We start from the raw sequence: 27,197 nt of genomic DNA, 5'->3' as shown, positions 1-27,197 counted from the left end.
TAGGTTGTGGTATTTTGATTTTTCCTTATAAAAAGTGAGCCTTAAAATACAGTGAAATCTCTTATTATCAAGACATTAGTCTTCTGCCGACTTCAGCTCTTTTGAACAGTGCTCAGATCCCAATAGCAGTCCCAAAAAGCTTCTGTGAATCACCAGATTTTGTTTGAATCCACATGCCTGATCTCTGTATCAGGTCTAATAATTTTGCAAGAAGAAGCAAAACAAACAAAAACACAGACTTTTGCACCAGGAATTAGAAATAAACTGGAAGATAAATTTTGGAGAGTGGCGAAGTGACAAAATTAGTTAAATACCACAGCCTGAAATGGGAGAAAGAGAGATAAAACTCTTGCAAAGTGACATCATGGGATGCCAGGTGAGACAACCCTCAGACATGAAGGAAATAATGTAGTGAGTGATCTCTGATTGAACAAGTAGGAAAATATAATATGTGCAATCTAACTTCTAACCGAAATATGGTATCCTAAAAACAATTGGTTTGGTACTTTAAGGAGTAAGCTTTGGAGTTGAGTGGTACAGGTCATTCTTTGTCAAAAGAATGAGACCCCCTACTTGAGACCCCCTACTTGAGACCCCCAAGTAGATTGGGGGTATGAGCAAGACTCTGTATTTCTAACACGCTAATGTTAGAATGCCACATTTCTTTCCAGTTAATGCTGGTAGTTTTTCCAGGTAGGGTAATAGAAGACATTGATTTCCAATTATGCCAGATAAATGAGATGTTCCTGCATTTGATCTCAAGCACTTTTTGAAACCTGAAATTAAAAAATGTAAGTTGGCAAGTTCATGTTACATATAATTCATTCCCTTTGGAAAGAAAGAAATAGCATTATAATCAACAATTTTTAAACTATGAAACGTGAGAGAGAAATTAGAAGTGCATTTATTCAGTCTCTCTGAACCATATAATAAGCATGCATGAGAGAATTTTATTGAAATCTTAACTTTGTCAATAGTGTGCAAAATTTAAGGGGAACTCTATATCATATGAACTCATATTCACTACAATTCTGAATTTTCTCTTATATTGTGTCATCCTTTTCACATCTTGAGAATACGCAACACACAAGGCAAGTATCTTGGGCTTGGTTTTTTGTTATTTTTTTTTGAAAGGATACTTGGTTTTCATTTATGTTAATGATGAAACACTGTGCTTTGTTCAGTGGTGAAAAACCAAGATTCTGTTCTTTGATAAAAACAAACAAACAAAAAGGCCCGGGCAATCATTTTCTGGTTCTGCACTTTATGCACATAAATATTATGGGTATTAAAATATTCCATAAATAAGCTGGACCGAGGAGAAGTGATAATACTATAATACACTTGAAGCTATGGATTTATACCCTTTGTAGGTGTTTCACCTATTATATGAATTCTTGACCCTGCCAAATTCCTTTACACCGACTTTATAAAATATTCATGACCGATGACATTAATGTGAGACTTCTCTGCTCTGACTTCATCTTTCATACTGAAGTTGTGGTTCTAGATGCATTACTGACAATTTGGTCCTTTCCCACCTCAGTAAGCTTTAGCTGAGGGGGAGATTTCTGTGATGCTCCAGATAATTATTTCACTTCAGGTGGCAAAACTAAATCACCTGTGTTTTGTGTGGATGGAGTGTTCATGAAGTGTGTGTGTGTGTGGTGGGGGGGGCAGTAGGAAAAGTTGTGAGTGATAATTATAAAAGAGATATGATTTCAAGTGTTGTTTAGAAGGTCAACAGATGCATATGTAAAAATCTGAGTGACTATATCAGACAATAAGGAAAATAAGCTCATGATTCTAAGTAATTTACAGATTTTCACATTTGCTATCTTTAAAAAAATCAGGATGGTATAGACAGCAACTGTATAAACCCATTTCCTATAAAATCCTCTAATTTTCCCCATTTTTTTTGAAAAGTAAATCCACAACATGTACCAAAAAACACTGCGTGAAGCTAGAGATGAAGAGTAATCTAGGTTAATCAATCAAATATAAATGATTACTTAGTAAATTATTTCTCATTTATTAAAATGGGGGAAAAAAAAAAGGCAAGACCCAACCAAACAGCTAAATGGTAAGTTTAAATGATAGATCATTCAGGGAATCGAGAGTCTGTCCAAAAAGATTATCTGGGAAGAACAATTAATTGATACAAAGGCAAGTGCAAATTTGTGTCTTTTTAAACTTTAAAGCATGTCGTTCAAAGTTTCAGCTTGTGTGCGTGATATAAATCCCATACATCATTTTTTCAGTGACGATAAAAAGCGCAGTTTATTAAAAACTGAAGTAAAAATCAAAATAACTTTTTTTTTTTTTTTTTTAAAAACCGGTCACAGTTTCGTCATTGGTATATGGAGGTTGTTCCAGGGGCCCATCCAAAGCTCCTCGTCGTCTGAGTGCGTGTGGTCACTCTGGAATTCCAAAGTCTCCTTGATGTTCTTCCTGTCAACCACGGACTCCTGTTCAACTGTGCTTTTCAGCCTGGACCCCAGTGGCTTCCCTGAGGTACCGTCGGTCCCCACAGGGCAAGGGGCAAATGTAACCAGAGTTGGTCTCGTGTGCATCTTCTCAGTAGGGAATGGCCCCTTTGATAATGTGTTCAGGGGAACACTCTCCTCGTGTGTCACTGCCAGCTTGTCAAGTTTCTTAAAGTGCCTCCCCAGGCGCCCAGGAGAAGTCGCTTTTAAGGTATCGGTGAGGCAGGCCCGGCGGGTTCTCACCACGGACCCGTTCTGGGCAATGTAGATGTTGCCGTTGATGTTACTGTGTGTGCCAGAATGGTGAAGACGGTTCCTCTGACATTCCGGAGCACTGTCTTCGCCAGTGGAGCTCGTTTCGTACTCGCGATCCACAACTAACTTGATCATTCCTTTTCTCGCCCACTGCCAAAATAAAACACAGGGAGTCAAAGGAATGAAAGGAGCAAAGGGGACAAGGTCTGCGAAATTCAAAACTGTTGACAGAAAGCCATTAAAGGTTAAAGAACTCAGAAGAGGTGAGGAGACCTTGTATTCTTTTCCGCCAACTGTCCACTGGTTTTAGAGCTTAACTTCTGAAGAAGGGGTTGCCCAGTTAAGAAGCAGACGTTTTAGGAAGCACTTGTATTCTAGATCAGATTACTGCTCTACATGAAAGGGAAAAGTGTATGTGTTACTTAAATTTAGATAAGGATCTGATCCATTGTTTAACAGTTGCTCTGTTCTTCTACAAAGTCAAATTGAAGAAAACACACCGTATTAGTATAGTCTGTTTATACTAATACAATACTTCCTTTTTCCAAATTTTAAGGACTTTTTAAAGCTGCATCATTCTAATTTCTAATTAACATTTCATTATTAGCCAAACTTTTTGTATTCACTTGGAATATCCTGGTTTTCTGGATCATTTTATTTCAACAGATGTGACCTGGAAAGAAAGAATCTTCCCATCATGAATCATTCAGTAATACACAAAAATGAAAATGAATGATTATAAACTTCCTCGAGTAAGCAACTGGAACACAATGGACATTTCGACAAGTTTGTTTTTCTTTTACCAATCCTTCTCTTCAGCTGAAATGTACACACATGCAAAAGTAGACTTTTATAGAGGCCTCAGTTGTTGCCAGTGTTGTCCTAATGATTTATTGTCTACAGATGAAATAAAAACGTGCCCATATACTCCCGAAATCCATCCCAGCAGGCAGGGCATCCCTGGTAATGCCCAGTGCATTCACAGAAACCCCACTGGCAGATACCAACTGTGGACTCAGGGCTCGTCTTTGGGATGGCTAACAGAGGAAGATGAGGCAGTCTGACCCTAATGTGCTCTGACGTACAAGTCTACTCGGTGCGCACATATGCTCCCCTTCCTGGCATGCTTCCAGTCCTAGGTCAGCGAGAGGTCACAGTCACATTCCTCCCTTGGAGCATCACTGCAGAGAGCACACAGAAAGCACGGCACGCAAGAGCACTCGCCACGGCAAACTCCCACCTCCTGGGCCCCGTCTCAGAGTGCCGTATTGTCGTCCTCAGAGCCGGCTCCCGGGGGCTGCTCCCGGGGTGCTTTCTTGTGGGTGGCCCGCTCGGGCACCTGGTAGCCCCAGGGCCCTCCGGACTGGCTTTCGCTGCTGCTGCTGCTGACGCTGCTGCCTGGCTCGGACTCCTCCTCGCTGCCCCCACCTGCCTCCACTGAAACAGACTCTGCACTGCCCTCCTCCTCGGGGACCTCGAGGCCTGTGGGCTCCTCTTCAGGGCCCAGCTCAGTCTCCTCTCCTGCTTCCTCCTCCACTGCTGGCTCTTCCTCCAGCTCTTCCGGGGGCTCCTCTCTTCTCCTTTTGACCGGCTTGACCTCCTCAACCACAGGCCGCCTTCTGGCCAGAAAGATGTTTTTCCGGGCCTTCTCCCCTTCCGACTCTGTGGACTCTGACTCTTCTGAAGATGGAGTCGAGCTCTCTTCCTCTTCCGAGGGGGTCTCTGACTCGGACTCCTCTTCCGTGGTCTCTGACTCACTGAATTCGGACTCTTCCTCACTGTACTCCGTGTAGTCGCTGGAGGACTCCTCCTCCGACTCCACCGTGCTTTCCGTGGCTTCTTCTTGGTCCAGAGTGAGCTTCAGGTAATCTTTATCCACTTCCTCAAGGCGTCTCTGCCACTCTTCCCCCTCCAGTTCAGAGAGGCCCCTTCTGTCCGCGAGCCCTCGAACTTTCTTGAAAATCATTGGGAAGATCCTGGCTCTCTTCCACGTTGTGTACGTGGGCTCAGCTGGCGGTGGCTTCTCAATGGTGACCACTACTTCCTCCTCCTCACTAGGCTCTCTAACTTCAACTTTGGGTTTTCTAATTCTCTTTGCCTCTTCCTGAAAATCACGAAAAGGCAATTGAACCGTCAGCTCGAGGCTGGTTAGGCTAGGACCTTGTCGCACCCAAGTCAAGCAGGGATGACTCTGCAGAGTTATGACTGGTTTCGGAGAAGCAGACCCAGTTCTCCACCATTCATCCCCACTGCGTTTGGATGCAAAGTGATCACGAAGAAGTATTTTATTTTGGCTTATACTATACAGTACTAAAATCTAAGGCCTTCTAATTTTTTTTTCTCATTCAGAGTTTATTTTAGATTTTAGATCAAAGGAGAAAGAAGTAATCATCACCTCTCCTCTATCCCTATGGTTTCTTTAATGAAATTATGTGACAGTTGACTATTTTCTCAATTTTAAACGGGGTAAAGCTACAGTGACATTGATTTGTTTTTGTTTTACATGAACATTCCAAGTAGATATTAAAGGCAAAGTGACTCATGTTAATTAAGACATACATGACAGAATTCTGTTAAACATATTGGCGGTAATATTTTGTTTCTGTCTGGCAACTGTACTTTTCCATGATTTTTAGGTATGCCAGACAATGTGGTTACCAAAGTAACCACCGTTTTGCAGAATAGTGTTTATGTATTTGATTATAATGTTAACTTTTAGGATTTTAGAAAATATAAACTTTATTGTGGCTTTATTTCAGGCATTTAACATTTTATAGAAGGAAATAAATTAAACTTTCACAACAATTAATTTCCTTCTATAAACAGGGCAATGAAATGGTCTGCGTTATTAAATTTCTACAGAAAATGAGTAGTAAGTGAATAGGATGAAAAATTTTTGGAATTTTTTGCAGCCTGCTATTCAACTAGGGTTAAACATTATGGCATTACCTCTTCCTCCTCATACTCCTCCTCGGCTTCACCAACTACCTCCCCATACTCCTCTGGTCCAGCCGGTGGTAACAGACGGCGACGGCTTCCATACTGAGGCATTTCATACCTGAAACAGAAACTTACAGCCTTTAGCATGTTTCCATGAGGTCCTGGAAACCATGACTGATCTTTTTTCTTCTTTATTCTCATCCTTCAATCAGCAGATATTTATACAGTGCCTATCATGCTCCTTGTCAACTAGTTACAAAACCATAGCTAAGAACTACAACCTGTTGGCCAGTGGTTTTTGCCATGATGGTATCCTAGAGCAACTGTAAAAAGAGGTTATTTCAGATTTAAGTTTTGGGAGAGACTGTTGCTTAGAGAAGGGGATATAGTTCCTTAATTAGTTGAAGAATTTAGAGCAGGAAATAGATTCTCTGTAAAAAAAAATAGCTTATTCAGGACATAACGTTTCTATCTTACAGTGAAGATCTGCTTCAAACATGGTCTGGAATGGTGTATGCAATCCTCTTCTGTATCTCTAGAAATCAGTTAACGTGTGTGTATAGTGACTTAAAATGCTTATTACTAGATTCTAAAATATGTTTTCTTCTTAATCCCTTGGGAAAATCTTGAGCCTGACTAGTTAGATAAACATCTCATATGCACTAAATGGTGAATTCAGGAATTGAGCAAATATGTTTGATTTCTATTTCTCATTTAAATAATTTTGAATCATTTTACTGCATCATTAAAGTTGTAGTCAGTATCAACATGGAACATCAAACCAGATCTGAATGTAGAAAAATGGATAAAACTTGACTGAAACTAAAAGTAGATACGTAATTCCTTTTCAAAGATGAAACTGATGAAGTGACATTTATAACACAAGTGCTAGTAATAAGATTCAGTAGCTTATTATTCATAAAAAAATACTGATACTGGATAAAAAAAATCTGAAGATGTACCCATGCTCATAACTGTAATAATCTTGTCCGTATTCCTGGCCAGGATCAATTCCAGACTCCATGGATAACTCCTATTGTTCAGAGAAAGAAATCACATTTGAAAATAGATTCTTATCACATTTTAGATCAAATGAATTCAGATTTATTTCCAGACCTAGAATCCCATGACTCTTAGAACACTCCTGCCAAAAATCTTTAATTACACATGTTAGTCAAACATAATCAAAACTTCTTTCTCTAGCTATAACTATCTGACGTGAAATAAGGTTATGTTATTAGACCTGAGGGAGTAAAAAAGCTACATTTTTTCTAGACGAGCATATCACTTGTTCTTGGTTAACTTTTAAAACTATCAGTAGACATTTCATACTTCACTCTGTTTTAACTTGTATTATTAAATAGACTTTCGCCTTGAGGGAATGAGAAAGTTACCTTCCTGATAACAGCTTCACAGCACCCCGAGCACTTCTGCTCATTACATTTATTTTTATGAACGAATTTCCTGGTAATCATTTATACATTAATTATGATATTTATGAGTGATACCTCTCAAGAATGTTTACATTTAAAAACATACTGCTAATTCTGGACTTAATTACTTAAAAACAAATTGTCAGGACAGCAGCCCTTTCAAGGTTTCAGTTCTAAATTCTAAACTACTGATTTTGTCACTCTGCTCTTAACAGAAAGATGTTTTTCCTGAGGGGAAAAAAATACATATTTTTTATACACATATAACTAGTTTTAAATAACTATTAAATTCAATGTCATTATATTTTAACATTTCAAGTAGGCTGAACTGTAAAACTTAACCAAATGAATTGTGCAATGAAATAAGCAAAGGGAGGGAGGAAAAAGTATCAGCGCCCACAGTAAAATGGGTAGGTATTTATCCCTGAGGTCATCTGTTATTTAAATAGCAATTCTGTCAGCCTAGATCTAGTAATAAGTCAGGAAAAAAATAGTTACTAAAAAGTGGGGAATTCACAGGCTTCATGGTGGATATGGACAATGACCCTCATTTGTGCTTGAATGTAGTTGCCCAAAATCTAATCAGAAAATGTGATTAAAAAAATCAGGATTTGTGTTTCTCTTGAAAAATAACAAGATGGCAGCGCAGCACTGGGCTCCATTTCTATGTCATGAATTTAGTTGCTGGCACTACTGGCAGCAGTTCGTGTTCTAGTTACTGCTTGTCCTCTGCCATACTGTTTACGCCCTACCCATAACCACAGTCAGGTCTCCCATGTGCTCCTCACTCGCATCTAATAACCTCCATTCACTTCCACTATTTCCTTTGATGCTTCTTCATGTTACTACTCTCTGGTGACTTTGCAGCTTACAAATACTTTGGCAAAGGTGTCCAATTTCAATGGTAAAACTGTTTCAGTTTACCCACCAGAACGGTTCCAACAAACAAACAGAAGAATCAGCAGTGCCATGTTTTAGCAGGGATATGGAATAACTAGATCTCTCAGACACTTTATAAATCCACCAAATCCTTTGGAAAATGGCAAAAATACAAAAGTCAAAAATATGCATATCCTTTCACAAAAATTCAATATAGATCCATTTATATGCTAAACATAAGTGTGTACAATTGTGCACCAAAAGACATCATTTGTAACAGCCAAAAACTGGAACTGAGGCACAAGTCCATGAGATACACACTACTGCATCACCCAGTAACAGAAATGACGCTCCCAAACAGAACAATGAGCAACAGAAGTCTGGTGTCAATGGGACACAGGATTCTATTGAATCCTGTTTGCATAAACTTTGAAAAGAGACACACTAATCTGTGTCTTAGAAGCCAGGTGAAACTTTTTAAGCTGTGATAATTGTACATTGGATAAACCTCACTGACTCCGGACAAACAGAAACTAAAAGAATCTGCAATCACCAGACCTGCCCTACAAAAAATATTGCAAGGGGTCCTCTAATCAAGAAAGAGAACCCAATAGTAACATAGACTGGAAAGGAACAGAGACAATAAACAGTAACAGTCACCTTCCAGGCTAGACAATGGCGCTAAATTTATATCTTTCAATAGTTACCCTGAAAGTAAATGGGCTGAATGACCCAATCAAAAGACATGATATGAAGTCGATAGGAAGTCTGCAAGAAACTCTTTTTAGACCCAAAGACACCTCCAGATTAAAAGTGAGGGGGTGAAAAACCATTTACCATGCTAATGGACATCAAAGAAAGCTGACGTAGCAATCCTTTTATCAGACAAATTAGATTTTAAAAGATTGTAGTAAGAAATAAGGTAGGACATAAAGGGTCTATCCAACAAGAAGTTGTAACAGTTGTAAATATTTATGCCCCTAACATGGGAACATCTGATTATATAAGCCAATTAATAACAAAATCAAAGAAACACATCAGCAATAATAGTAGGGGACTTTAATACCCCCTCACTGAAATGAACAGATCATCCAAGCATAACATCAACAAGGATCTGACACACTGGACCAGATGCACTTCACAGATAAATTCAGAATATTCCATCCCAAAGTGACAGAATTTACATTCTTCTCTAGTGCACACAGAACATTCTCCAGAATAGATGATATCCTGGGTCACAAATCCAGTCTCAGCAGGTACTGAAAGATTGGGATCATTCCCTGCGTGTTTTCAGACCACGATGCTTTGAATCTTGAACTCAATCACAAGAGGAAAGTTGGAAAGAACTCAAATACATGGAGGCTAAAGCACATCCTACTTAAGAATGAATGGATCTAACTAACAAAAAATTTCATGGAAACAAATGAAAATGAAGCAACTATATCCCAACAAATCAGACAATCTGGAAGACATGGATGCAGTACTAGAGATGTATAAACTACCAAAACCAAACCAGAAAGAAATAGAAAACCTAAACAAACATGTAAAGAAGAATTAATACCTCTTCTCCTGAAACTGTTCCAAAAAATAGAAATGACAGGAAAACGTACAAACTCAATTTACAAGGCCAGCATCACCTTGATCCCAAAACCAGATAAAGACCCCCTCAAAAAGGAGAAATACAGAACAATTCCTTGATGAACACAGATGCAAAAATTCTCACCCAAATACTAGGCAACAGGATCCAACAGTACATTAAAAGGATTGTTCACCACGCCCAAGAGGGACTGATCCTGGGCTGCGAGGTTGGTTCAACATCTGCGAATCAATCAGTGTGATACAATACATTCATAAAAGAAAGGACAAGAACCATATGATCCTCTCAATAGATGCAGAAAAAAAGCATTTGACAAAGCACAGCATCCTTTCTTGATTAAAACTCTTCACAGTGTAGGCAAAGAGGAAACACACCTCAATAGCATAAAAGCCATCCTATGAAAAGCCCACAGTGAATATCATTCTCAGTGGGGCAAAACTGAGAGCTTTTTGCCTAAGGTCAGGAACACGGCAGGGATGCCCACTATCACCACTGCTGTTCAACATAGTACTAGAAGTCCTAGCCTCAGCAGTCAGACAACAAAAAGCAATAAAAGGCATCCGAATCAGCAAAGAAGCAGTCAAACAAACTCTCACTCTTTGCAGATGATAGGATAATTTATGTGGAAAACTCAGAAGGTTCCACCTCAAAAATGCTAGAACTCATACAGGAATTCAGTAAAGTGTCAGGATATAAAATCAACACACAGAAATCTGCTCCATTTCTATATGCTAACAGCAAGATAGAAGAAAGAGAAGGAGTCAATCCCATTTATAATTGCACCCACAACCATAAGATACTTTGGAATAAATCTAAGTGAAGAGGCAAAGGATCTGTACTCAGAAAACTGTAGAACACTCACGAAAGAAATTGAAGAAGACACAAAGAAATGGAAAGCTGTTCCATGCTCTTGAACTGGAAGAACAAATACTGTGAAAATGTCTGTGCTACCTAAAGCAATCTACCCATGCAATGCAATCCCTATCAAAATACCATCAACTTTTTTCAAAGAACTGGAATAAATAAACAGTTCATGATTTGTCTTATTCAATGATAGCTTGCTTTCAATAGGAGCAAAGGTCTTATTTGTCTAACTCCTAGAGAATGAAGATAAAAATTTGGAATTTCAGCCCCCCACAAGCAAGAGAGAAGTGATTAGCTTGCTTACTTATTTATATATTTGTTTCTACTTTAAACCACCCCTTCTCCATCTTAGAAAATCATGCCACTTGATTACATTCTGCTGCGTGTTGGACAGGCCTTAACGTGACATAAAATATAGTGGAGATTCAGTGAGGTTGAAAAGAAAAAGAAAATTGATACCTCTGGTTTAAGAAGAGAAGGCCTCAGCAGTTGCTGTTGCTGCCAAAGGAAATTAAAATAGAAAAAGGTTTAGAAGATAATTCAGGTGGAAAAGGGAGATCATGATTGAAAAGAGAAAAAAAGGCCACAGCTTAAAACTGGTTACCTTAGGATTATGAATTATTATTCATGTGATAGCTACCAATATTTTGACTGTTGATGTTGGAATGTGAAATAACAAAGAATTATTTTCTGTTTCATCATTGTTTTAGGTAACATCAAAGTGAATAACCTTTAATCGATGAAAACCTGTAAGTAACTTTTCAGTTCAAACTTCTTCTTTGTATAAAAAGTTATTTACGATTTTAAAAGCACTTCAAGTGCCACAGGATTATTTTGAACAAGTTTAACCTTGTTTTAAATTGCCCCTCTTTTTTCTCCCCACATTAAATGTAATCAGGTTCATTAGTGAGAAGGGTAGAGCACATAACATAATCATATAGTCATAACGCATCGTCGTAGTTAAGAAATGCTCCCTGTTTTTCTTTTTACCAAAACGTGGGTTACTTACAGCCGAACACTGAGCATGCTTTCAGAAATTCTTTTGTGATCCGGGAAATTGTCCTTCCTTGGATTTTGCAGGGATCACTCCTTACTTACTCTCAGCCTCACCCCTACTCATTTAAAGAAAACACGGTCTCTACGGTGTGTTTCCTGATCATTTATACTATAATACGTGCGAACAAGAGACATACTTCAAATTTTGGTTTATCCACTCTGAGGGATACACAACACAAATCTTAAAGGGAACGACATTGGGAATGTGGGCAGAGAAATCCTGGGAGACAATTCCAGTGGCGAATCAGCCTTCAGAAATGAGCCGGAGAACAGCTAGGTGACTGAAGGCAGGACTGACTTTTCGTGAGGCTGTGAGTGAGTTTGTCTACTGAAGGCATTCATTTAAAGGAGGAGGAAGTTGGCCGTAGAGACAGTCTGATCCAATCTGTTACCTGTCTCTGAAAACCAGTTATTCTGAAATGCATTCAGCCTGATTTCCAAATACATTAGGACTCACGCTTTCTCAGCTGGTGGCCAGTTAGGTCGTGAGCTCATTGCACTCTCTTGACTGGGAAGCTGTCTGCTAAATTCGGCTAGGTTCTTGGTGACCTCATTGGCAGTACCACTTTGAGAGCAGCTAGCCAGATCCCACTATCTTCTCCAAATGCCTGAGCATTCTCATAGTCTGACTTTCTAAAACTCTTTAAGATCTTAAGTTCTAATGTGTTAGGAAGGAGACTTGGACTCTGGTAAAAGAAACAAAGGTCCCAGGTTTCTAAAGTACATTTCTAGCCTTAGAAAAATAAATTTGGGTGAATGTCACAATATTGAGTAACAGCAATTCAGGAAACAATAAATCTATCCTTGGAAAGGTGAGCATTTGATATTTGTTCACTCACTTAAAACCTCAGAACAAAATAGCAACAGGTATAAAAGAAAATAAATAGCCCAGCGTACTTCTAAGTTTTATTGAAGTAAAGGAAAATATCCTAGCTATGCAAGAAAAGTCAGTCCTGCCTAGAAGGTAAATATTTTCCTAGTAGCTTTATATAACACTGTAAAGCCCTTACCTCTGATGCATAAACTCTCCTGCAAGGCAGAAACAGAGAGATCAGTATTAAACAACTTAGAGTTTCAGATTCAAGAAAAGTATAGATAAGATTTTTTTTTTTAATCTGAGAAAAATGAGAAGGTAATTTTCACTAAAAATTGTCTCAGTGAGAAACACATTTTGTGGCAGTTTATCAGGACAGGAAGGTTGCAGTTTCATGCCTCTATGACTACAAAGTTAGCAGGCCAGACCCTAGCACCAGCATACCTGAAATAATCTATTTTATCTCAGTGGTGTATAGTAACACACTTTGACTCTGTTATTATCAACCGGATTAAAAATATTCTATATCATCTCTAACCTTGCCAAGTCTTGATACATGTAAGATACTCATTTGGGGAAAAGATGTGTTTTATACATGAAGAGTATATTGGTACAGAATGAGAAATGACCTCAACGACTAGAATATATTCTTCCAAACATTTGTAAGCTGTTTTTTGTCTGTTTGAATCAATTGATTCTAAAAATAATGAATGCAGAATACTGACTAGCTTTTAAGGGTCAGTGACATTATTAGACATAAATATAAGAGCTAAATATTTTCACTTCCATTTCATATTCAATATTAAATAAAGATTTATAAAGTTCATTGGCCACAAGTTGGGGAAATGTTCAGCTGTACCTGGGGTGGGGGAGAGTATACAATGCTTTCAGTGTTGAATGCCATTAGTTATAAAGATTTTTATCTATTACTTACAGTTGATCTAAAGTACCTATATGTATCATATGCTGTTATGAACCACATATATAAAGCTAGGGACTGCTATGAAGAGGCACATACATATCTCTCTAGAAAATTTCTTTAAACTATTACAAGGCCTTTACAAAATAAGTCTACTTATCTGAACAAATCTTAAGTGGTTAAGGCATTACTGATTGAAATGGTTGGTAATAATGGTAGTATAATGCTTACTTAATCTTGTTGGCAATTCATTATTTGAAATGGTTCTTTAGTGAATTTTGCTTCTATGGTTCTGCCAATAGTTATGAGAATGATAATCCTTCTAAAGCATTTAGAAGTGTCCTCAATTTGTATCTTTCAGACATAGATAGAGACACTCATACTCTGGTTTTAGTAATGAGAATTGAGTCACATACATGAAATAAAGTGTCTAGCCAAAGCTGAACTTTATTCTGCAGGATATTTAAGCTAACTTTTTTCATTAGCAGTATTTTTCATACATGTAGAGAATGAAATATCAAGAGATGAGCTCCATGTTTCCATTAACCTTTCTGTTACCTTTCGTGTGGTTATTTGTATTGTCTGTCTCAGCTCAAAAGCAGAAAGTCACTTGGAAAAAGCACACAACAGAATCAGTGGATATCACTGTCTGTGGGCTTACAACTAACATGACTTCCTTTCGGTCCTTCTAAGACCAGTCATATAATATTAATGCATTTTTATGTAGATTATATTCAACGTGTATTAATTATTTACTTCACACTACTTCTTTACATTAAGTTTACTTTTAACAATAAGGAAAATGTATGGTAACCTACTTTCATCTTTTAAAAAGGTATCTGATAATTTCTTATGCACTAATTAGAGCATAATTATGCAGAAGAAAAAATGATATTCTTTCTGTGGAGGTTGGTTGTCAGGTTGTGGGGGTTCAGGGATTGAGAAGAGGAATAGTATTTTGGCCTGTGTACTCATAATAGGTCTTACGCAGATATTGTAACTGACTTCTATGACAAAGTTGGAGATCTCCAAATAGAATATATATGTAAAAAACTGAAGTAAATATAAAACATGGGAATGGAGGGGTGCCTGGTGGCTCAGTGGGTTGAGCCTCTGCCTTCAGCTCAGGTCATGATCTCAGGGTCCTGGGATCAAGCCCCGCATTGGGCTCTCTGCTCGGCAGGGAGCCTGCTTCCTCCTCTCTCTCTGCCTGCCTCTCTGCCTACTTGTGATCCCTCTCTCTCTGTCAAATAAACAAATGATATCTTAAAAAAAAGATAAATTTAAAAAGAAAACCAAACAAACATGGGAATGGATGTTTCATTTAAAAAGCACAAGATACTAGTAAGATATTTAGACAAATATTATAAAAATGACATAGAAAACATTACAGATTCAGTAAGGCTATAGATACCTACATGAGATTGTTATTTGGAGTTTTTATATGTCTTTGTAATTATTTAGAGAATATATTCTCAAGGAATTTCTTTCATATATTCAAGAAGTTGATACAAAATATTTTTAAAAAACACACAGTCATATCAAAGGCTTACACAATTATGAATAATACCTTGTCAGAGTCCGCCAAATAGCACAAGTTCTCATGCATATGACCAGCTGCCAACAAAAACTCCAACTGAAGTGTTTCAGTGAAAGAGAGAAAAAAATCATGTTCAAGAACCCCAAGAAATAAGTTACTCTGGATTTGGATGAAAAGAATCTGAATCAGAGGACCTAATGAAAATAATTAGATCTATAGTTTTTTTTTTTTTTTTTTAAACTCTGATACCATTAAACAGGGATAACAGACCACGTTCTGGAAGAAATGTCACATAATGTAAGAGCTGAACAAAACCTTTGAAATGATGCATTATAAGGCCCTCTCTGAGGCTATATTAATATACTTAAAATGGAAATTTTCAAGCAAGACCTTTGCCTATATACTTTGCTTTGTTTTTCTGTGCAGACTTTTATCTTCTATAATAGAATTGCAGAAGAATCAAATAATTACACCTGTATTCACAGTGGGAAATTACAAATACAATTTATTCCATGTGTTATATGGGAAAACAGTGTAATTACTTGCTGGTCAAGTGTAACTTTCATTAAAAAGATAGGAAGGTAACACTTAGCTGAGCTGATGCCATTAAGAATTTACCAAGTTGAGTTCTGAGAACAACTACAACATAAAATTCCATTCTCAAGTATACATTTTTATCCTCTTTGCCTAATATAAAGAGTAAAGGCCTATATAAAACTGAGGACAGTTTGCTAGATATATTCCTTCTTGATTTCTATTCAAAGTGTTAGTATTTTCCTCATCCAACTAAATTTGGATGATTTATCTAAAGAAAGGTAAATAGAAATGAATCCAATATGCTATTCTAAAATTTTGATGAACATTTAATATTATTGATAAGCTTAATAAAAATATTTATAATTTTCATCAAATATTAACTAAAATCGTAGTAGGTAAACCTTCATAGACATTTATTGAACCTTATTTTGATGAAACTTATTAGGATTTTATTAAACTGGAGAAAAATATTTTCCTTGAAGGGGAATCTTCTGATAAAATTATGAGATGATATCAACATGTGGACAAGCAAAACTGAAGACCACTTTAAACATTTGTGGGTACAGTGAAATGTCTTACAAAAGCCACGATTCAAGATTTATTTTCATTGTAAAGAAGGGAAGAGAAAGCATAATGAGAAATAAACAGAATAAGACCATCATTTAAAAAGTAAAAGATTTTTCAAATGTATAAGCATACTAGTAAGATAAAAGCAAGCCAGAGTAAAGAATGTCATTGTAAGAAAACAGATGATTATATCTTACAGCACCTGGTATTTATTTCCGAATACCATATCTGTCAAATCCTGCATTTCTGGATACATGACATTTTTACTTTGGTAGTGTTTAAGCTTACCAAATACATAGACTTCAAGGAAAGAACAGAACCTATGATATAATTTTGGGGGGATTATTTTAACAGTTTGCTTTTTTTTTTTTTTTCCAGGAGCATTCAGTAAAACTATGATCAGAAAGTAAACGTAGGTATTACTGCATTAACATGTTAACAGGCCATTGGTTTAAGCTGGAGATATAACTTTCTTGCCCATATATTCCCATTGAAAAATAGATTGAAATTACTTACTTTTTAAATAAATGCAGACAAATAATGCTACTTCGTAGTTAAGAAAATTAAGGTAAATCTATGAGTTAGAAATGATGAGGTTAATAATCTTTGAAAGTAAAAAAAAAAAATGAGGAAAAACAGCATTGCACTGAGTTTAGAGTAAAAGAATGGAATCTTCTTTAATGTTCAAATTTGCCTCCACTTGAAGATTTCGGTCAACAAAAGAGTTGTCCAGTTAAAACAGGAAAATCAACATTACAGTGAAGTAGATTGGCTGTCAGGCAGGTTCTCAGTGCCCTCGACAATACCGTGTAAATTCCCCTGGTTGCATTCAGTCACTTCCACATTTTCTGTTTCTGGAGGGCAACGAGTTTCCAGTCTTGAGTTGTGTGTTGGTGGGAAGTTTTTTTCAATTTGACTGTACATATTAGCTACCGACTTTTCAAGGTCGGCTAAGTTTTTAATATGCTTGAGGATGCCCTTTGGTTCTCTCTGGGAATTTGCACGACGTGCTGTTGCAAAGGCTGGCGGCTGTCTGACAGAGGACTCCATATCCTTGGGGGGCGTCTCACTGACAGTGCGCTGAACAATGGGGACACTGACACGCTTAGTGGACGGAGCCCAAGTTGGAAGAGACAGAGAAGAAGGGAGAGGCGGGGAGGGGGGAGGGAGGGAGGGGAGTGAAGGCAGACGAGGTGAAGAAGAAGAGGAAGGAGAAGGAGGGGCAGAAAGTGAAAGAATCGGAGGAGGAGGGGGAAGACAGGAAAGAGCAAATGGACTAAGGACAAGAGGTGGAGGAGGAGGGGGAGGAGGGGAGATATTTGGTGGTTTGGGAATGATTTCAAACATGTTTCTTCTGGTTTCAACTGTCAACGTACATGTGGGTGTCTCTCTCCTAAAGCCTGGGGAATTTAAAACGCAGGGCACTGAAGGAGAAAGTTCCAAGCAACAGTCAGCAGGAGAGAGGATGACATCAGGTTCGGACAGGAGTTCCACGGTTCTTGAAACAGCTGGCAAAGTGGAGTAAGAAGAATGAGATGAAGGAGAGAAACAGGAGGAGTCTGAAGGCAGAGATTCCAAGGGCTCTGCTCCGTGTGTGAGCAGTGATTCACCTTGCCTTGTTTCTCCTCTCTCGGGTACATTCGAATCTCCAACAGTAGGCCGGGGACTGCTGCTACCTCTCTTTGGAAAGGTTCTAGTGGTTTCCTTTCCACCTTCCTGCCTGTTGCTCTGCCACTGCTCCAGCTCTATGGCTTCTGGTCTCTTGGGAAGTTCCCACACTGGTCTCTGAGGGAAGTAGACTGGCTGATTCCACATCCTCTGAAACATTTCTCTTGGGCCCCTCAGGGACTTACTCCTGGCTTGTGTTTTGGGTAAAAATGAGTCTATAAAATCTGTCCTTAGTAAAAAGTCTGAATTTGCTGGTCCTGGATCTAGAGTTTCCTTATAAAGAGTACCGTGGATACTTGAGGCATCCTCGTCAGACATCAGTGTGAATTTTCTTACCGACTTGGGCTGGTTGTTCTTAAGAGATCCATCTACATGAGCCTGCTTGTGAGCCTCAGTAGTGCTGGAAGAAAAGGGCATCACAGTTTGGGGACTTTTCCTGTCTTCCGAGACTGACTTATTTCCCCTGCTTTGTTGGAAATGGTAGAGAAGGAAAAGACTTGAAAGAAAAGAAGATAATGAAATGTAAGGAAACAGGTCGTGACACAGCTTTCATGAGAAAGATGTCTTTATGGTTCTCATTACGACTTCAAAATATAGAAGGCCAAATAACACTAATCTACCAAAGCCAGACATTACTGTCATGTCCCTGTACTCAAAAAGGCAGGGCAAGAAAAGCTTGAGAGCTGTGAGTAGCATGAGAAATTTTTTTTTTTTTTAAGAAAATGCATCAATCCATAAGACTGATTTTTTGGGGGGGGGGCGGCTAATGAGTTTGATACAGCAAAGTATCCATGACCACACATAACAGTTTTCTTATGTAGAAATCATGATTCCAAATTGCAAACCAGCATTTTGGCTAATGGTTTCATATCCTTTGCTTTGGTGGACAACACTCAGGGCTGTCTGTCTGGGGAGAAGGATCCTTAGCTGTGTCTGAATCGGTACCATTATCTCTCCTCTCAGTCATTCTGTCCTGGAGCTAAAAGTACTCTCCAGTTTGAGACAAAGCTTACAAGAGAATACAGAAAGGAATTCTCTATTCCCTAGATTAGAGAATTAAAAGTCTTCAAGGACAGGTGGGAGAATTTCTCTCATCGAGGTCAAAATCACAGTTGAGAAATTGAAGTTATGCTAGAACCTGAACAGAGATTATTTCCTTCTATTTCAGTTTTAAGCTGAATCCATTATAAAATGCTATGAACAGTACAAATAACAAGAGGGCCTATTGGTATTTATTTTAAATATGATCTGTGTCAAATTTTGGCCAAGACTGACTTTAATTAAAAGACTTATGTTCCAGTCACATAGTTTCAATATCCCTGGAAGATCTGCTCATACACTGATATTGAGTCACAGTGGCTGGGAGTGAGAAAGTCAACTAAGGGAAAGGACACAAGCACATATCACTATTGAAAGCATTGGGAACTTTCGGCCAGGAAGGCTGGCGGGTTTTGAATGCCCTCTCCTCAGACTTTGCTTTCAATCTCAATGTTTAATATTTACCCACACAGCAGGAATTAAATAAAAGGAAATACTGTGAATAAAAATTAAGTGGCCACGCTGAAAAGCAAAACAGGCGAGACAATACAATGCTATATATAAAGCTGAGGCTGTTACTGTGCCTTCTCACAAAGAAACAAACTACTAAGGAAGAACCCTCACAGCTGGGCTTGGGGTATCAGGCCCACCCAGATAACACGGGAAGAACAGAAAATCTGCATTCAATAGACATCAAATCCTTCTCTTGATCTTGCAAAGTCATTTTTTTTTTAAATGGACTTGACACATTATTTGGTACTTTTTAAAAAAAATATGTTTGTTTTTGCTAAGAACTACCTATATAATGGAACTGTACCACTTTGGATTAAGAGACATCTTGAAATACTTTTAAAAAATTAAGAGCAAGAATTTTGATATACTTCTTGGGAGGTACAGGTTTTTAAGGTACCAAAAGTGAATGAGATATGAAAGACAGAAATTTCTTTTTAAAAGCAAATGACTCCATGGTAAAATGATGAAGGTCACTACATTTAGAGTAAAACTTAATCTATTCTCTTGTATCTTTTTTCCCTAACACCTCATATTAGAATGATATTATTTACTTACTTATGCCTATGTATCCACAGGTGGGAAAGAGAAAACATGAGACAGAAAAAAAAAAAAAAAGAGTTTGAACTATAGTTACTTTGAGGTGGTTATGAAAATACTAACAGGAACTTGATGTAAACATTTGATATGTATATCCAGAAAAGAAAATGCATGGTTTTATATATTTTTTTTACTCTGATATGTAATAATATTTTAGATAAAACCATATGGCATTTCTTTGGTTGTCTCATCCCATAAAATAGCTAGCTATCTGTTTCCTATACATAGGTAAAATTTACCTTCATTACATATGGTTGATTTCAATCCCGAAACAGTTATTTTAAATGAGAATCTAAGAATTGTTTCTATGTCCTAACTGAAAAATTAGTCCACATTGATTTTTAAAGAAGATAAACATACTGTTTGGAAGAAAGTAAATATATTACAGACCAACTGTTGAATCTGTATGACATTATTAGATCGTTAAGATTCTTTTCAAAATGACCTTTGATTTTTTGTTTGTTTGTTTGTTTAAATTTGGTAATAATTCCTTTGAAGCTAATCTATTTTCTAATAACATATGGTTAGAATCCCTATATAAAGTTTTTAAATAGATAGCTTAAACATTTGTTAAAGATGTTTAAATGTGAAGAACACAAAATACTTCATTAAATACATATTATAATTGAAAATTTTTCTAAGTCTACCACGATTTTTCTAATGAAAGTAGTTCTTAAATGTTGCTATTTGAAAATGGTCACCTTCAAACTATATTTATTCCAGATGATGTTACAGTGTATCTACTTTTGTTAAGTAAAAATGAATATATGCCACTAACTTCAGATAACAGAAAACTTTACTCATAAGTCTTTTTAGTTTCTGAATTTTTTTTTTTTTCTGGAGAGAGGTGGTTAATATAAAGAGAATCAAATCATATTGGCTCAATTCCTACATTCACCAGTAACGCAAAAAGAGACCATAATTTTCAACTCAATTTAAAAATTTTTAAAACTATATTTAAAGCATGAATCCTTTACCATATTATTTTAGAAATGGAATGCCAAGCACTCAACTGTCAAACATTAAATTCAATTTTAGCATTAAGATACACAACATTAAAATCTGTTTTAACATTTTTAAAACTTAACATCACCTTGTGCAATAATATTGATACATGTGTTTAAAACAAGTTGTCTCATTAAAAGGTAAATTTCATAATTTTTGAGGCTTGCTTTATTCCTACTAGTAAATGCTACAAATGTAACACAGTTGAATGTGTTTTAGTCCCTCAACTCCACCAAATTCCAGTTGATAAAAGCTGTCTTGGATTTAATTCAGCCATATTCAGAATTTTATCATCTCCTTGGTTGTTCTGCATCTCATGTCCCAAAATAGTTACTCTTGAATTTTTAAAACATAGGCAAGTTAAGTAAGTCCAAAAGGAATCAGGTTATAAGAGTAGCATCATTATGGAAAACATCTGTGAAGTCTTTTCTCAGTAATCTAAGAGTTTTCAAATGTGGATGATTTAATACTGCTTAGAGGTTCCAAATATTGTGGGAGCAATATGAAGCATTACAGCAGTCTCTTTTGAGAAGAATATAATGAAAAGTATATTCTTTAAGTGGTTGGATATTTAATTCTTTATTTGGATTTCAGATTTTCATTATTCTATGTTATGACATCCTAAGATTGCATCTTTAAAAAGTCTGTGACTTAAACCATCACATCAGTTTTAAACTTCCAAACAGGAGTTGGCTTTTGATACCAAATCAGGATTATGATTTTTTTTTGTTTTTGATTTTTATTTTTGATTTGTTTATGATTGTTTTATTTTTCCTTATTTTCTATGAGAAAATTTCAGAATATATTCTTAATTCTGGAGAAAAAATATATGCGTAATTGTGAAGGTTTACAAACAGACTATTCAAGTTAGACATCTGCAAATTTTCTCTTACTAAGTTTTTTATGTTCTTTTCTGGTTTGCTTGTGTTTTGGTTATTATTTTTCAGCTCAACCTTTCTTAGGTTCTCATCCTAACAATTTAGTTTTTTTGTTTTGTTTTGTTAAGAAAAATGTCATAATTTAAGGAACCTGCATTTCTGCATCAGGTTGACATGAAATACTCACCCCCCAGCATCCATCACACCCACCTGTCTGTAAGAGTGGCTGCAAAGCCTACTTACATGGTGCTGTCCCCCAGCTCTTCATACAGGTGTGCCCCAGGGGGAGGCGGGGGCGGCGGGGGTGCGGCCACAGGTGTGGGCGTGGGTGCAGCAGGCTTGGCCGCGGGTAATGCCGACTGGATTCGTGCAGTCTTGGTGCACTCAGCTTGGCGGCTTGGGTAAGGCAAGGAAAAACTCATTTTAGAAATCGTATACTTATCAGTTGGCATACAAACATACTAAAATCATCAGGAACACAAATACTCCAACTTATAAACTGGTAGAATTACAGAAGCATCCTCACTGAGTAGCATTCTCTCATATCCTCTGCCCCTTCAGTTCTTTAAAATATTGACCCTTGAATAACAGAATTCAGTAGAAATATTGGAAAGTTAAGTGAAATAGTAATATTAAAGATGGGGGCAAACTGTCTTTAAAACTGTGATTAATAATTGGTGGTTATTGAGTAATCTCTCATCATGTGAGGCAAGGCTGAAGATGTATAATGTCGGAGATACATAATTTTTCCTTATCTTTCATCGTCTATTTTTTTAAAAAGTTATTCTATTTAAAATGATCTGAAACATTTTTGACATTCATTGACAGAAGCCATGTAGTTTACAGAGGGTCCCCCTCCTAAAGGATGGGGGCTTGCTTTGGTTTCCTTTGGGTACCTGGGACACCTGGCATTCTGGCCCTTTCTGAATGTCCTGAACACCAACTATGAGCTCCTTCCTCAAAATCAAGACCTCAGAGTGTGGAAGCTATCACAGCAAATGACCTTTTTCACTTCTCCTCCCTTGGATCCCAAAGTTAAAGAGCAGCCCAATTCTGTACATACAAAAGCACAAGGGAAGTTGAAGTCACATACATGGTCCTGGCAGACTGACTGCTTTATCAGGGGTATGCGGGGGTTTTCTTTTCATAGTATACAAAATCATACATAAGATGTTGATTATACTTACACTTTAAACCTGTTTCGAAAGGCAGTGAGTAAGAGAAGAGAGAGAGAAAGCTACATTAGAAGGGCTGCATTCATAATATTTTAACATCTGATTTATTCTACACAATGAATAATTTACTGGTTAAATGCATAATGACACAGACTTAATGACACTGCAGGGAAGCTAAGTATTTCAATTCAGAAAGTCAGAATGGGGGAGCACTTCATCATTACCGACAACGTCACAGATGCTGTGAAAACATTCATTATAGGGAAACAAAGAAATTAACTGTAGCAAGCAGCACTGGATGAATACGTGGAGACAGGAGTTCAAACTCTGAGGGAGAAATGAAAGAGTAAAGGTGATCTGATTCTTGTAATGGGCTTCTTGGCATCACGGGTGTGTTACAGGAATGGACCCAGGCACTGGGCTGTGATTCCCCCCGGGGTCTCCCTTTGAGGCAGGGGCTGGGATTCGAAGGTGCCCCTCCTGGGTCACAAATCCATGGCACTTTTCCCCATATTTGCCCCTTAACTTTGCCACATACAGATGACTTTCAGAAACAAATGTTAATACAAAAGACTAGCCAACCATTTGGTCTTACTTAGAAGTAGAACATAAAAGTACAAAAGTTAGATTTGTAAGTATTAGAATGCTACTTTGAAACACGAGCAGCACAAAACATCATTTTGTTTAATTCTGTCCATCTACAAAAAGCAGTAACTAAAATGAATTCACGGGGTGTCGACCTGATTACTGAACTACAAAAAGAATAGTAATTAAATCCATCTACATAATGTTGAAATGCTAAGCATCTTAGTATAACGTCCCTGAGTATAACATCTGGGATGCTTCAGTTTGGGTCCCTGCCACCATGTGCCCAAAAGAAGATGTCTCCTCCCTGGTTTATTGCTGCAGCATTCCTTTGGGAAGCAGCGCAAAAAGTAAGAATAACTGTAAGACAGATTAACATGAAAATGAATTCTGGCTTGATGGTTTAAAAAATTAAAACCATTTGTTCACTATTAAGTTGGTTCATGAAGGCTTTAGAGCCAGTGCATCAGTTGATTTGTTAAGGGTATTTCAGACTCCAGTGTATCAACCTAAATGCTGTGTTTGCAACTTCACATTGCTTTTGTGATGAAAGATACTCTTACAGCATCTTCTTAACCTGTCCCACAACTGTTTTCACCAGTCATTATCCATATGGATATATTTGAAGTGCTTAGACCTCTATCATGAAGGTTCCCCACAACCAGTGTCAAATAACGAAGAGCTTCCTAGACAACCTCGAGTACAGATGCTTACATTATCTATTATTTCTTCACTACTTCGAAGGGCCTAAGTAAGATTTTAAATGAAAGTATTTGCCCATAAGACCTGCACCACCACAATATCCTGTCATATGTCACAACACAGATTCTCGCAGGGCTCCCCAGGAAGGAAGAGTCCCCATGGAAAATGACATGTGGCCTACTATGATTTTTTAAGTGGTTTTGCTGACACTGCGGGCATTTACACAGATGCAAATTTAACGACATGGATACAGTGCTGTCATTACAGTGTGGTCAGATCTCAGACCTTCCTCAGGACCAGGGATATCTGTACATGACCCTTCCTAGGATCCCTGCTACCTTCGCTCCCGGAGGTCGATTCCCCAAAGAGCACAAACACAGTCCTACTGGAGGAGAGCATCTTAGGAGCATGGGCACATTGAGTTCACTGTGGGCAATGCTGGAAGTTTGTTTTGTTTTCCCTTCAAGAAAGGCCATATAGCAGTCCCCGAGAGGTCTGCACTATTCCTGTTTTTGGGAGTCCAAAGCTATGTTCGCAAGGCTGGCTTTGGGACGATGCAGGTTTCCATCAAGGGATACTCACTGTCTGTAGCTGACCAGAACGACCAGAATGGCAGGGATACAGCAGAGAATGATGATGAAGGCAAGTGCCAGCAAGGCCCCTTCTGTGTAGCCCAGACTTTCTCCTCGCTTTTTAATGCTGGTCACTGCCTCCGGGGTCCGGATCTCCAAAATGCGTCCTCCTTCCCCATAATGCGGTTGGAAGTCTTTGTTGATATCAAGAAGTTTGCCATCCAGAAACCTGCATTGTTAGATAAATCATAAAATCAATGATGTTAACAGAAAGTTCTCTTTTATTTATTTATTTACTTTTTTTTTTTTAAAGATTTTATTTATTTATTTGACAGAGAGATCACAAGTAGGCAGAGAGGCAGGCAGAGAGGGCAGTGGGAAGCAGGCTCCCTACTGAGCAGAGAGTCCAATGCTGGGCTGGATACCAGGACCCTAGGGTGATGACCTGAGCTGAAGGCAGAGGCTTTAACCCACTGAGCCACCCAGGCGCCCCAGAAAGTTCTCTTTTTTTTTTTTTTAATTTTTTATTTTTTATAAACATATATTTTTATCCCCAGGGGTACAGGTCTGTGAATCACCAGGTTTACACACTTCACAGCACTCACCAAAGCACATACCCTCCCCAATGTCCATAATCCCACCCCCAGCAACCCTCAGTTTGTTTTGTGAGATTAAGAGTCACTTATGGTTTGTCTCCCTCCCAATCCCATCTTGTTTCATTTATTCTTCTACCCACTTAAGCCTCCATGTTGCATCACCACTTCCTCATATCAGGGAGATCATATGATAGTTGTCTTTCTCTGCTTGACTTATTTCGCTAAGCATGATACGCTCTAGTTCCAACCATGTTGTTGCAAATGGCAAGATTTCATTTCTTTTGATGGCTGCATAGTATTCCATTGTGTATATATACCACATCTTCTTGATCCATTCATCTGTTGATGGACATCTAGGTTCTTTCCATAGTTTGGCTATTGTGGACATTGCTGCTATAAAAATTCGAGAGATAAGTGACACCCTAAGACGAAACAACATTAGAATAATTGGGATTCCAGAAGAAGAAGAAAGTGAGAGGGGAGCAGAAGGTATACTGGAGAGAATTATTGGGGAGAATTTCCCCAATATGGCAAAGGGAACGAGCATCAAAATTCAGGAGGTTCAGAGAATGCCCCTCAAAATCAATAAGAATAGGCCCACACCCCGTCACCTAATAGTAAAATTTACAAGTCTCAATGACAAAGAGAAAATCCTGAAAGCAGCCCGGGAAAAGAAGTCTGTAACATACAATGGTAAAAATATTAGATTGGCAGCTGACTTATCCACAGAGACCTGGCAGGCCAGAAAGAGCTGGCATGATATTTTCAGAGCACTAAACGAGAAAAACATGCAGCCAAGAATACTATATCCAAGTAGGCTATCATTGAAAATAGAAGGAGAGATTAAAAGCTTCCAGGACAAACAACAACTGAAAGAATTTGCAAATACCAAACCAGCTCTACAGGAAATATTGAAAGGGGTCCTCTAAGCAAAGAGAGAGCCTACAAGTGGTAGATCAGAAAGGAACAGAGACCATATACAGTAACAGTCACCTTACAGGCAATACAATGGCACTAAATTCATATCTCTCAATAGTTACCCTGAATGTGAATGGGCTAAATGCCCCTGTCAAAAGACACAGGGTATCAGAATGGATAAAAAAACAAAACCCATCTATATGTTGCCTCCAAGAAACACATTTTAAGCCCGAAGACACCTCCAGATTTAAAGTGAGGGGGTGGAAAAGAATTTACCATGCTAATGGACATCAGAAGAAAGCAGGAGTGGCAATCCTTATATCAGATCAATTAGATTTTAAGCCAAAGACTATAATAAGAGATGAGGAAGGACACTATATCACATGCACCCGAATGTTTATAGAAAGTTCTCTTTTAAATGGAATTTTTCAATATCTTTTAGTATTTCCTTTGAAAGTATTTTTGTAAAATATTTTTAAATAATACAGAAAATAATTGTGTAATATATCATTACTATTTTTACTAAGTATTAAGTATTTAATATTTAAATAAATTTGTGATAGCTTTTATTATTTTCTTTAATTGAATCACAAGCTGAGTCAGTCTTATAAATAAAAAAAATATAAAAAGAGCAATGAAGGAGAGCAACTACCACCTGTATACACGTATCACGGATATAATAACAATGACCTTACTTAATATGCTCACAGACTTGAGAAAAATAATTATCAACATCCTTGAACTTAATATCACTGTGTTGAAATAATTTACATGATTATATTATTCGTGTGAATGAATATTCTAAATTACATAGAATATAGTTTAAAACTATATCCTGCATTTTGTCTGCTTTGGTCTTCAGAATCACCCTGTAGAACAGAACAGTTACACGGCCCTACACAGTTTGGGCCGTGAATCTGAGACACCAACCCAAGCCATCAGGGTCCAAAATCTCCATTTGTCTTGTATGCTGACACTCTTAAATCCCAAACCAAAATGACATTTTATGGGCAAGAGGTGAACAAATTAAAAAGTGTTTCCTGCCTAGAAAGAGAAGACTCTA

At 37.7% G+C, this 27,197-nt stretch overlaps 2 protein-coding genes across 2 annotated transcripts in view; both read right to left on the bottom strand.

The window, feature by feature from the left end:
- Window positions 1–881: 881 nt before the first annotated feature.
- The window catches only part of PCDH15 (protocadherin related 15), a 731,887-nt gene continuing 705,571 nt past the window's right edge, over window positions 882–27,197 (bottom strand). The window contains exons 30-34 of the mRNA XM_045081472.1: window positions 24,631–24,849; window positions 22,774–22,782; window positions 21,830–21,982; window positions 5,691–5,799; window positions 882–2,891 (exon numbers count right to left, since the gene is read on the bottom strand). Of these exons, the coding sequence (XP_044937407.1) occupies window positions 2,340–2,891; window positions 5,691–5,799; window positions 21,830–21,982; window positions 22,774–22,782; window positions 24,631–24,849 (1,042 nt within the window). The 3' untranslated portion in view covers window positions 882–2,339. The remainder of the gene's footprint in view (window positions 2,892–5,690; window positions 5,800–21,829; window positions 21,983–22,773; window positions 22,783–24,630; window positions 24,850–27,197) is intronic.
- LOC123392432 (protocadherin-15-like) lies at window positions 16,234–18,223 on the bottom strand. The gene has a single exon (XM_045081440.1). The coding sequence runs from the start codon at window positions 17,970–17,972 to the stop codon at window positions 16,641–16,643; it is 1,332 nt and encodes a 443-aa protein (XP_044937375.1). The 5' UTR covers window positions 17,973–18,223; the 3' UTR covers window positions 16,234–16,640.

Source organism: Mustela putorius, unplaced genomic scaffold, assembly GCF_011764305.1.
Source record: "Mustela putorius furo isolate JIRA1106 unplaced genomic scaffold, ASM1176430v1.1 tig00000577_pilon_pilon_pilon, whole genome shotgun sequence".
In the NCBI taxonomy this organism is placed as follows: Eukaryota; Metazoa; Chordata; class Mammalia; order Carnivora; family Mustelidae; genus Mustela; species Mustela putorius.
Note: the sequence above shows the minus strand (reverse complement) of the source record. Positions and strands in the feature narration are given on the sequence as shown.

What these genes read in the sequence shown, in the direction of transcription:
- LOC123392432 (XM_045081440.1), bottom strand. Translation starts at nt 17,972, where the DNA reads ATGCCCTTTTCTTCCAGCACTACTGAGGCTCACAAGCAGGCTCATGTA.